Source organism: Pan paniscus, chromosome 9 (assembly GCF_029289425.2).
Source record: "Pan paniscus chromosome 9, NHGRI_mPanPan1-v2.0_pri, whole genome shotgun sequence".
NCBI lineage: Eukaryota > Metazoa > Chordata > Mammalia > Primates > Hominidae > Pan > Pan paniscus.
This window is the reverse complement of record NC_073258.2, coordinates 26,755,518-26,768,663: the sequence shown is the minus strand read 5'-3', so window position 1 is coordinate 26,768,663 and position 13,146 is coordinate 26,755,518. Positions and strand designations below refer to the sequence as shown.

General features: G+C 36.2%; 1 protein-coding gene across 6 annotated transcripts in view; it reads right to left on the bottom strand.

The window, feature by feature from the left end:
- Positions 1-6,916, bottom strand: part of LUZP2 (leucine zipper protein 2) — a 589,723-nt gene extending 582,807 nt beyond the window's left edge. For 2 of the 6 annotated variants that reach the window (XM_034932301.3, XM_034932302.3), the window contains exon 1: positions 823-6,914. In XM_034932301.3, the coding sequence (XP_034788192.1) occupies positions 823-1,266 (444 nt within the window). In that variant the 5' untranslated portion in view covers positions 1,267-6,914. Of the gene's footprint in view, positions 1-822 lie in introns of all 6 variants that reach the window. The other 4 variants (XM_057299126.2, XM_003830445.6, XM_055094247.2 and 1 more) reach the window with 3 other exon arrangements.
- Between the last annotated feature and the right edge of the window lie 6,230 nt (positions 6,917-13,146).

Genomic DNA, 13,146 nt, shown 5'->3' with positions numbered 1-13,146 from the left:
ACGCCTGTGGAAGAAAAAAACAAACCCATCACAACTTTGGGACTTGATCAACAGTGGGGAGTCACAAAACTCTTCTCAATCTCTGCATTTTAAATCTCCACCAAAAATAGCTCCTCTGTAATGGGGCTTAAAGTCCCATCCATGGCCACTGATGGAGTACAGTACTTAATTGTTTCTGACTAGGGTCTCTGCATCAGCACTCTGAGAGTGTCTTCTAACTTTTAATCGCCTTCTGTGCTCTTTAATTAGACCTGTTCACAAGACAGTCAAAAGAAAACGCCTATCACTAAGCTTATCCAAGACGTTGAAACAGGCCATTTCAGGAGTCCAGGAACTTTTGTACAAGTCTTAGCATCTTCCAGGATTAATCTGTTTTCTCTGGTCTCCCCTTCCTTAAATCAGGCACACTTGGGGGAAGGGAGAAGCTCTATGGTTATTAAGACAACTCCAATGTAAAGACACTGCCTGGTGGCAATTCCCTCCTTGCCTATTTCCGTTCTTTATTTTGTTCTTTTACCGCGTGTTACCTTTTGGCTACTAATAGGACTGGAGGGTAAAATGTCTTTTCTCTCCTTCGGAAGAGAAAGCTTTTGATCCCTCACTGAGAGCAATCCTAAGACTTTCTCCAGGGGGCTGGGATAACTAGGAAAGGGCTCTGCTCTCTCAGAAGGATTTCAGAGCCCAAACCATACAGCGTCCCTCTTGCTTAGGCGGGAGATGCAAACAGCTGAAGTGCCTTGGCCCCCACTGGTGACCCACAGTAGGACCAACCTCGCCCCGGCAGCGCCCCTGGCCTCAGGCCACTCACGCTCCTGGACTCACCTGGTGCTGAGGACCAGCGCAGGCAGGAGAGGCAGCAGGTAGTGCACTGGGCTGAATTTCATGCTGCTGCCTGTCGGGGTCCTCCTTCCCTCGCTGCCTTCTCTCTCTCTCTTCGGGATCCTGTCGCTCCTTGGTGCCCGGCTCTGTCTCCAGCCAGTGATAAGCGCTCTTCGGAGGCGGAAAGGCGGAGACGGGCACACGGACGGACGCCTGGGGAAGGCAGGCGCTGGGAGCGAGGAGTATCTTCAGGAGTGATGTCACCGGCGAGGCGAGCCCTGCCGGGGATTGTTCGGCGCCGCCGCTCCGGAGCCCGGAGGGCGCGCCGTCACTCGCGCTGGAGGCGGCGCGGGGAGAGGGAGGGGGCGCCTCGCGATCGCCCCGTGCGCTTCGGTCACCGGGCTGCGCTCTGGCCAGTCGGGTGAGCACTGGCCAGGGGCGGATCATTTATTCCCGCTGCTCCCCAGGATGGCGCGGGGCGGGGCACGGAGAGTAGAAACCTAATCTGCCAATAATTGAACTTGCGTACTCGGCAGGAGATGAGACCCAGTTCACTGGGAGAGACTTCCAGACGCGTAGGGTCCTAGGCAGGTGTCTCTCGCCTGCTTAAACCGTGTTTGGAAGAACGTCGCTCTGGAGAGAGTGTTTAGAAGATTGTTCTAATTAGAACTGCATAATGATTTGCCTGAAACAGATGGAAGGAAGCGGGAGTAAGCAGCGTCCAGAAATGCAACCTCAGCCCGTCATGGCATTGCAAGCTTCTTAACCCGTGAATGTTGACTGCAAAGAACCAAAGAACGTTTCGGGACCGTTAAGACATCTGCTGCTCTGGGTTTTGAAGATTTCTGATCTTCCTCTGATTTCAGTCGTCTGTACCAGCACCTGCCAATGGGGTTGGACCTGGTGGCTCAAGTTCACACACCTGAAGGAGTCCTTTTCCTCAGGTGAAACTCATCAAGGAGACCTAGCGGACAAAAACCATTAAAATGTTAACAGTAATCAGCTCGGAATGATGGTACTGCAAGGTAGAGGTTTTGTAGGTCATTTGGTTTTCTATATTTTCAAATATTCTATCATAAACATCTAATATTTAATAGGCTCTATTTAGAAATTTTAATTAGAAAAATTAAATAGCACAATTATAATCCAAAACACCATTTTGCAAAAGCAATTCTGAGAAACAGAACTACTATCTCTGCTACTGAGATATTCAATTCTAGGATATTTATAAGATGATATTGCGTGTGTGTGTGTGTGTGTGTGTGTGAGAGTGAGAGAGAGAGAGAGAGAGAGAGAATGAGAATTCCATCTGGATATTATCCTGGTTATATAACTGTGTATAAGGCACTTCTTCATACAGTATTTAATTTAATCTTCACAAGAGCCATCATAGTGAAATAGACGTTAATATCACTATTATAGATATGAGCAGACTGAATATCATCAAAATCTGACTATGCATATTAAAAAAAAGAACTGGTTCTACTAAGTCCTAAGAAAAATTCCACTGTTGCCTCAAACATCACACCTAGCACTCCTAGCCCAGTGTTTGACACAAAGTTGTGTTCAGTAAAGGGTAAGGTGCACCAAAGTCTCGAAAGATAATGGACAGCTGTGTCCAGGAATTCCTATCTAGAGGTTTCAGTTCATGTTCCAATTATTTCGGGGGCAAGCTCTTTACAGAAAAACTTAGATGATACATCCTCTTCAATCTCATTTTCGAAGACATTTGTAGGAAAAATGCATTTGCTGTAAAGCTTTATTTTAAAGAGGATGCAAATCTAAAAGGTTAACCATCTAATTTACTATTTTTTTTTAATGGGATTGAAGGTTAAGACATGCATGTAAAACAGATTTGCTTCAAAATCTTGAGCTGCTGAACTAGATGAGTAATAAGTTTTGAAAAGTGAATATTAGCCCCTTGGGCAATAATAATAAGATCCACAACATTATCGATCTTGTATATGCCTAATAAGTAGGCATATACAAATAAACTAACATGTGAATTGCATATCATTTAAGAGAAAAAAAAAGACACCACACTTTTCTAAAACAGAACTCTGATTCCAAGTAAAATATAAACTCTAGTTTGCTCCTGCCAGGGTTTTCTAACAATAGATTTCCTGCTCACTTTGAAGGAGATTACTTGAGTTGTATACTCAACAAAGACATAAGGCTACTTGGCAATTTTTTTAATGTGTGCACCAGGAAATAACACTCATATTTGTAGAACACATTTTTTATATAACAACTTTGCATCCATTATCTTACGTCCCAATCATAGAAACCAAATGTGGTAGTTATTTCTATTATTTTTCTCTTTTCCAGTTAAGGTGACAGTTTCAGAGTAGTTAAGTAACTTGCTCAAGGTCACTCAGAGACTTATATAGTGGCTATGGCATTCAAATTCAGTCTGCATTACTTCAAAATGTAGGCTTATTTGAGAGAAAAACATTATACACATGTAAGAAAAAACTTTCCCCAACCTAAGTTTTTTTACTTTCAACTAGACATATAACATAAAACAACAATCAAATTATCTAATATCAATGAATAAAAAAATCAGAATGAACTTTCTTTACACTGTATCTATATTGGGTATCTATAAAGAACCACAAAGTTTGTTGGCCTTTGTGCATTTACTGCAAGCCAAAAAGGAAAAAAAAAAAATCTCTCCAAAAGACATCTAACTTGGAAGGGCATGAGAGTAACATAGTATGGAAGTACATCTTGAAAGGTGTAAGTAAGATTCTGGAAACTCCCACACATGTAGAGAATTGAAGTATTATTTTTGAATTCAAGTACAGATGTGTCTCTCAGCAGAAGTCTTTTCTTCTAGGAAAATTACAAAACCAGGAATCTCCATCACCATGACATTATGTCCACATTGTCACATAAAAACTTAAATTCAGAATAAATTTTGTGGCTTTGGAGAATTGGTAAATGAATTTTAAAGATACATTAGTACAGATAGCAATTCACTTATCTTAAACTACTTATCCTATGCTGAGTCCTAACACTGGAGTCAGCAAGCATTGTTTGTGGTAACTGTACCCAAGTCTGATAAAGAACATCAAGAAAACCCAAGCAGTTGTGCTGAGTCTCTATAAAGTGCTAGGATTAGGAGATATAGAAGCTATTTTAAAAACAGCTTTATTGAGATTTAATTCAGGTACTAAGAACTTCACCATTTTAAAGTGTGTAATTTAGTGCTTTTATACACATCCACAAGATTATGAAATCATCATCGTTATATAATTCCAGAACATTTTCATCATGCCCAGAAGAAATCCTGTATCTACGAGTAATCACTCACTGGTCCCCACTTTATCCCTTCTCCTGAACCCCCACAGACACCAATCTAATTTCTCTCTTTATGGATTGACCCAAATCTTGACATTTCATATAAATTAAATCATACTGTATCTGGTTTCATATGACTACTCTCTTTCACATTCATGTTTTAAAGTTCATCTGTATTATAGCATATATCATTACTTAATTTCTTTTTATTGCTGAATAATATTCCATTGTAAGGGTATAGCACATTTTGTTTATCCATCCATCAATTAATGGATATTATGGCTGTTTTCATACTTTTGCTATTATGAAAAACTCTGCTATGATCATTCACATAAAAGTTTCTGTGTGAACATCTGTTTTCAGTTCTCTTGGATATATACCTAGAAGTGGAATTCCTGGATCATATGGTAACTCTACATTTAACATTTTGAGAAACTGCCAAACTCTTGTTCAAGATAGCTGCACCATTTTACATTTTCATTAGTAATATATGAAGGTATCTATTTCTTTACAACCTTAAACTTGTTAGTTGCAATTATTTATCTATCATTTAATTATTATAGCCATCTTAGCTGATGTGAAGTCTTATCTCATTTTTATAGGCATTTATCTGATAATCACGATCAACATATTTTCATGTGCATACTAGCTATTCATACACATTTTTGAAGATACATTTATTAAATTATTTTTTCAATTAATTTTTGAGTTTTATTTTTGCCTAGTAAGAGTTCTGTCTATATAATGGGTACAAATCCCCCTTAGATATGTGATTTGCAAATGTTTCCTAATCCATGGATTGTCTTTTCACTTTCCTGTTGGTGTCATTTGCACCACAAATATTTTTAATTTTGATAAAGTTCAATTCACCTACTTTGAATGTTATGATTATACTCCTGAGGTTGTATCTAAGACAGCTTTGCCTCACACTAGGTTATGAATATGTATGCCTTTGTTTTCTTCTAAGATTTTTATTGTTTTAGATCTTAAAGATAGGTCTGTGATCCAACTTTTGTGTATTTGTGAAGGAGGGGCTCAGCTCCATTGTTTGCATGTGGGTATCAAGTTCTCCTAGCAATATTTGTTAGAAAGGTTATGTTTCCACAATTTGATGGCCCTCTTATTTCATTCCTCACACAGTAATACATTTTTTCTTATTTCTGTTCTCTTTTCTGCCCTCATATTCTAAACTCTCATGTCCCCTAGTGTTTCATCCTTGATCCTCCTCTTTTAAAATTCTATATTTTCTTCCCAAGTTGAACTTATTATTTTTTATGGTTTTTACAATCTTCACTATGGTATGGATCTTAAAATTTACCCCAGCCTAGACTTCCTCACTGAGACTTTACCTGGGTTCTATATGAATACCTCAAAGTCAAATTCAATCACATTGAACACTTACTCATTCTTCCTCTGTCTGACCCTTCTTCGGTATATCTCCTTATACTTCCATCAACTCAGTCACCCAAGTTTAAACCTGAGAGTTGTCTATTACTTTTACCTCCACCTTCTCCCACATATAGTCAATCGCCAAGCCCTAGAGATTTCACTTCCTAAGTATTTATTTATAACAATTGTCCCACCTCTATATGACACCTGTCATCTGGGCTTTAATTAGAGGTAACCATCTCTTGATTCGGAGTGTACTTTTTACTTTAAGATGGATTTTCCTCAAAACTATTCCCCTTGTATAATCTATCTAAACTGCAAATATTGTTATAATCTTAAATCTCCTAGAAAATTACTCTCAAATAAGAAAACCAATACATGCCTCCTTTTTTTCTCTGTTTAACTTTCATGTTGCACTGTAAATACATTAATGGAAGTTTCCCTGAATGAGACTTTATAATTTTTCATGTTATTCCTTCTTTATGAAGTATTGTCTTAGTGTACTCAGATATTTACTTTAATCATTTAAGACTCATCAAGGACATCACTTCTTTCTAGAATGATTTATTGAGTCCATCTGCCACCGCAAACTTGGTGAGATCTTTCTTTTCTGAATTTCATGACCTGTGGTAGATTGCCTTGAGTTGCACTGATAATATTATATTGTAAATAAATTTTTATGTTTTCCACCACACTATAAATATTTCTTACTTTTCTTTGCACTAAAGATAGAAAGGGTAGTATATAAAATTATACTCTTATTTATATATTTCCTAGGATAATTATTAATTTTATTCAGATACCTGTAGATCTGGGCATTAAAGAATAAGAACAGAAAAAATGACAATTTACATGGTTTATTAAAAATTTGTTTCCTTTTTTCATATTCACTGTTTGCTCATTGCTAGTTTAAACTATTTACAAGGAAGTTTCTTCTCATAAGGCCAATTATTCATTATTTAAAAGCCAGCTGCCTCCTAAAAGAAAAAAAAGAAATATAGGCTAATACAAGTAACTGTGCTTCATACAAAAATAGAAAAAGTTAAACACAATATCTTCCAGGTTTTTTAATTTTTTATTTTTTATTAATACATAATAGCTGTACATATTTATGGGATAAATGTGGTATTTTGATATAAGCATGTAATGTGTAATAATCAAATCAGGATGATTAGGATATCCATCACCTCAAACATTTATCATTTCTTTGTGTTGGGGAGATTCCAGATCTTCTCTTCCAGCTATTTTGAAACATGAAATAAATTATTGTTAACTATAGTTCCTCTATTGTACTGTTGAATACTTTAACTTATCCCTTCCATTTAACTGTATTTTTACATATGTTAATCAACCCCTTTTCCATTCATATATTCCCAAAGAAGGGATGTCTGCAACTCCATTTTACTGCTGCACTGTTCACAATAGCCAAGATATGGAATCAAACTAAAGGTCAATCAAAAGATGAATGCATAAAATAAATGTGATACACACACATTCAGCAATAAAAATGAATACAATCTTTTCATTTTCTGTAAGATAGATGAAACTGGAGAACACTATGTTAAGTAAAATAAGCCAGGCACAGAAGGACAAATATAACATGTGCTAACTCATACATGAAATCTAAAAATGTGATCTCATGGAGGTAGCTAATAACAGGGCAATCACTAATTGTTTTGAGCTCAGCCATCTCCATTGAATGACTTTGACCCATTAAATTCCCTACCACCTTCTTTGTAAGTTATGCTGCTGGTTTACACGATGGTTAGAAGTTTATGTAAGAGCTCTGGAATGGGAATTTTTTAGGAAGAAATATGGGCTAAAGGATCTCTTTTTTTAAATACATATTGCTGGGGAAAGAGTTCCATGTTCTTTCTTTGCTAACATCACCATGTGTCAGGTATTCTGGGACTGGGTCTATTCACTTGGAAAAAGAAAGAGACAAACATAGTAATATCTGTATGGATTTGCCATATTCTTGACATTTCATATAAATTGTCCTTTTTATCCAGAGGCAAGAGATACATCGTAAATCTGCTTTCACAGAACAATCATACTGGGAATCCACCAGGGTACTGAAATTTCAGTGAATCCTTTTATACCTGTGTTTTCCAGCCTTTCCTTTTCCATTTCTAGTATTTTCATATTTTCCAGTATATTTACAAAGGAATCTGACCTGTCCACCTGATTCATTCACTGGATCAGTTAAATTCCACCTAACTTCTAAAATTAATAACATCTCTTTTTTTTCTGGGATTAAGTGTAGGCTTCCCTTTGCCACATATGTTTGTCTGTATCTCAGTGAATCTCTTGGCACAAAAATTTAAGACCCAATTTAGTCCTTCTTCTATAATTCTTTATCATTATAGGACTACAACTAAACCAAAATTTTTAGTGCATAGCTTCTTCTTGCTCACTATACCTGACATTATACATACGATTTTCAAAGACCACCTCTTATCCACCATTATATTCAGCTCCAAATATAATTAAAAATACAATTTCTGTTTCTGAGCATGAATAAAAACAGTTAGTGCCAGATTTGCCTCTTTCTATAAACAAAAATTTTGAAAAAAAATGGTGACTGTTTTAAAAAATTGGGGAATAAAAATAACAGGGTCATGGGGAAAAAAAAAAAGAAAAAAAGCTCATGCTCATACCAGCTTTCTAAAGAGGACCATTATTGACTACCATGGTACTAGAAGGTAAAGTCCAAAGCAAACAATAGTCTTCCTGAGCTGAGGAGGCAGAAGTCTGAAGTTTGAACTGCTAGAGTGCCCAGGATTTGTGGGAAAAGGTAACAGAGAAGAAGAAACTTTCCAGAAACCCCACAAACACATGCACGGGGGTTCACTATGAGTCTCTGGCCGAAGACTGCACTGTACAAACAGAGAGAAAGACACTGAAAGGCTTAGTTTGGTCAACCTGTGGTTGCAGTGAGGCTGAGAGTAGAGTAGAGGTACCAGAGTTTTTCCACTACTATGAAATACTGTAATTCACATTTAGCCAGAGTACAGTAGCCTCAAGAACACTTTGCAAACACCTCAAGCATTTGGCTGAGACTAAAAAGAGATAACGCAGGCTTTTAGAATAAGAGCTATGCTTTAGTGTAACAGCTGTATCTTAGAACTAAGCTCACAAATGATATAGACTTACCATAAAAAGATTTATTTTTAAAGTCTGACAACACAAAAAAAGTTTCAGTATTTTAACTGCCTACAGAAGAGAATTCAACATTCATTAAAAGACAGTGGTATATTTAAATCTCCAGAGTGTAGCCAGCACAATGTCAAGCATGCAATCAAAGTATTAGACACATGAAGTATGGATTGTACTCATAATCAACAAAAAAACAGTTAATGACAATAGAACCCAAAGGAACATAGAGTTTTAAATTAGCAGACAAAGACCATTGAGAAATTGAAACTAGAAAAAAAGAAACAAATGAAAATTCTAGAACTGGAGAGTACAATAAATGAAATTAAAAATGCACAGCTTGAATACTGAAGAATGAATACTGAAGAATGAAGTTAAAGACACACAAATGTAACTAATCCTATCTTAAGGAAAAAGAAAATAATTGAGGAAATATACGGATACGGATTTAATCAACTATGATATCAATTTGTCTAATAAGCACATGTCTGAATTTCCAGGGGAATAAGAAGAAAAGTTTAGGACTTACAAATTATACAAAGAAACATTGACAAAAACACCAAATATGCTTAAAACACATAAATTTTCATTTTCAAGAAGTTCCACCAAACTTAAGCAGGAATGAGCACAACATATTCAAAGTTAAACATATCACAATCAAACTGCTGAAAATACAAGATAAAGTGAAAATCTTTTTTTTTTAATTTAAGTTTTAGGGTACATGTGCACAATGTGCAGTTTAGTTACATATGTATACATGTGCCATGTTGGTGTGCTGTACCCCTTAACTCGTTATTTAACATGTTAATGCTATCCCTCCCCCCTCCCCCCATCCCACAACAGGTCCTGGTGTGTGATGTTCCCCTTCCTGTGTCAACGTGTTCTCATTGTTCAATTCCCACCTATGAGTGAGAACATGCTGTGTTCGGTTTTTTGTCCTTGCGATAGTTTGCTGAGAATGATGGTTTCCAGCTTCATCCATGTCCTTACAAAGGACATGAACTCATCATTTTTTATGGCTGCATAGTATTCCATGGTGTATATGTGCCACATTTTCTTAATCCAGTCTATCATTTTCCAACATTTGGGTTGGTTCCAAGTCTTTGCTATTGTGAGTAGTGCCACAGTAAACATACGTGTGCATGTGTCTTTATAGCAGCATGATTTCTAATCCTTTGGGTATATACCCAGTAATGAGATTGCTGGGTCAAATGGTATTTCTAGTTCTAGATCCCTGAGGAATCGCCACACTGACTTCCACAATGGTTGAACTAGTTTACAGTCCCATCAACAGTGTAAAAGTGTTCCTATTTCTCCACATCCTCTCCAGCACCTGTTGTTTCCTGACATTTTAATGATTGCCATTCTAACTGGTGTGAGATGCTATCTCATTGTGGTTTTGATTTGCATTTCTCTGATGGCCAGTGATGATGAGCATTTTTTCATGTGTCTTTTGGCTGCATAAATGTCTTCTTTTGAGAAGTGTCTCTTCATATCCTTCGCCCAGTTTTTGATGGGGCTGTTTTTTTCTGTAAATTTGTTTGAGTTCTTTGTAGATTCTGGATATTAGCCCTTTGTCAGATGAGTAGATTGCAAAAATTTTCTCCCATTCTGTAGGTTGCCTGTTCACTCTGATGGTAGTTTCTTTTGCTGTGGAGAAGCTCTTTAGTTTAATTAGATCCCATTTGTCAATTTTGGCTTTTGTTGCCATTGCTTTTGGTGTTTTAGACAGGAAGTCCTTGCCCATGCCTATGTCCTGAATGGTATTGCCTAGGTTTTCTTCTAGGGTTTATTATCGTTTTAGGTCTAACATTTAAGTCTTTAATCCACCTTGAATTAATTTTTGTATAAGGTGTAAGGAAGGGATCCAGTTTCAGCTTTCTACATATGGCTAGTCAGTTTTCCCAGCACCATTTATTAAATAGGGAATCCTTTCCCCATTTCTTGTTTTTGTCAGGTTTGTCAAAGATCAGATGGTTATAGATATGCAGCATTATTTCTGAGGGCTCTGTTCTGTTCCATTGGTCTATATCTCTGTTTTGGTACCAGTACCATGCTGTTTTGGTTACTGTAGCCTTGTAGTATAGTTTGAAGTCAGGTAGCGTGATGCCTCCAGCTTTGTTCTTTTGGCTTAGGATTGACTTGGCAACGTGGGCTATTTTTTGGTTCCAGACGAACTTTAAAGTAGTTTTTTCCAATTCTATGAAGAAAATCATTGGTAGCTTGATGGGGATGGCATTGAATCTATAAATTACCTTGGGCAGTATGGCCATTTTCACGATATCGATTCTTCCTACCCATGAGCATGGAATGTTCTTCCATTTGTTTGTATCCTTTTATTTCATTGAGCAGTGGTTTGTAGTTCTCCTTTAAGGGGTCCTTCACATCCCTTGTAAGTTGGATTCCTAGGTATTTCATTCTCTTTGAAGTAATTGTGAATGGGATTTCACTCATGATTTGGCTCTCTGTCTGTTATTGGTGTAAAAGAATGCTTGTGATTTTTGCACATTGATTTTGTACCCTGAGACTTTGCTGAAGTTGTCTATCAGCATTCCCTTTGAAAACTGGCACAAGACAGGGATGCCCTCTCTCACCACTCCAATTCAACATAATGTTGGAAGTTCTGGCCAGGGCAATCAGGCAGGAGAAGGAAATAAAGTGTATTCAATTAGGAAAAGAGGAAGTCAAATTGTCCCTCTTTGCAGATAACATGATTGTATTTCTAGAAAACCCCATCATCTCAGTGAAAATCTTAAATAAGTATATTATATACAAGAGACTTTCAATTTTTATGGCAACTACATTCTCAAAAGAAACAATGAAGTACAAAAGACAAGAAAATAGAATCTTTAAAGTAATGTGAAACTGTTTTTCCAGGAGTTTATACTGATCGAAAATATTCTCCAAGAACAAGGATAAAATAAAGATATTTTCCAATAAATAAAACCTGAAAGAATTTATTAACAGCAAATTTGCCCTGGCACAGATGATAGTTAATGTTCAGGCTGAAGGTGAGTGATACATGACAATGCAAATTTCTAGAATAAAATAAGGAGTTCAAAAAGTAGTACATATTGGCCATCTTTTTCCTTTTTTTTAAAGACAAAAAAGAAACATTATATTATTGGTATTAAATATGTAGAATTAATATAGGACAGCAGTATCACAAAGAATAGGAATGAAATGAATTACACTTGAAAGAATATTTGTTCTCTTACAGTTGTAAAACATGAACCTTAGGCAGAATATGAAAAATGTGAATGTATAATTTACTCACTAAACACTAAAACAAATTGCAAAAACAAACAGCAAATATTCCAAAGTAGAGGGGAAAAAAAGAACAACAACAACAACAACAACAACAACAAAAACACATTGATCCAAACTGAGAAAAGAGGAACAGCAGAGCAACAGAATACAGAAAATAGAAGATGAATGGTAAAATAGTAGATATAAATGAACCCATATCAATAATTAAATTAAATGAACATAAAGAGTGTCAATTAAAAATGAGAGACTGTCAGATTAGATAAATATGCAACTAAAGTCTGTCTACACGAGATATATTTTACACATGAAAACAAGCAAGGCAGCTTTCCATAAGAAAGATTGAACGGATAAATTACAAGTGGAAAAAAGATTTCATGACACAATGTTACTTGTGATAAAAAGGGACATTTCATAATGATAAAAATGTTAAATTATCAGAAAACCATACAATCTTAACTGTCTATATACTTAAAAACAAAATTTTAAAAGAAAATCCTCAGAGAATTCAATGAAAAGGAAATCAGTATATTGAAGAGATATCTGCACTCCTATGTTTGTTTCAGCACTGTTTACAGAAGCTAAGATTTGGAAGCCAACTAAGTGTCCATCAACAGACGATTGGATAAAGAAAATGTGGTAGATATACATAATAGAGTTACACTCAGCCATAGAAAAGAATATCGAGGCATTTGCAACAGCAGGTATGGAACTGGAGATCATTGTGTTAAGTGAAATAAGCCAGCCAGAAAGACAAACACTGCACGTTCTCACTTATTTGTTGTATCCAAAAATCAAAACAATTAAACTCATGGAAATACAGAGTAGAAGGATGGTTATCAGAGACTGGGTAGGGTAGTGGGAAGGTTGGTGGGGAAAGGTGAGAATGGTTAATGGGTGAATAAAGAAAATGCAGAAAGAATGAATAAGACCTACTATCTGACAGAACAACAAGGTGACTACAGTCAATAATAATTGTACATTTTTAAATAACTTAAAGAGAGTAATTAGATTGTTTGTAACTCAAAGGACAAATGCTTGAGGGGATGGATACCTCATTCTCCATGATGTGCTTATTTCACATTGCATGCCTGTATCAAGACATCTCATGTACCCCATAAATATATACACCTACTATATACACACAAAAATTCAAAATACATAATAAATAAATTATTTGGGACCGTTAAAATAACAAAAACAAATGCAGTT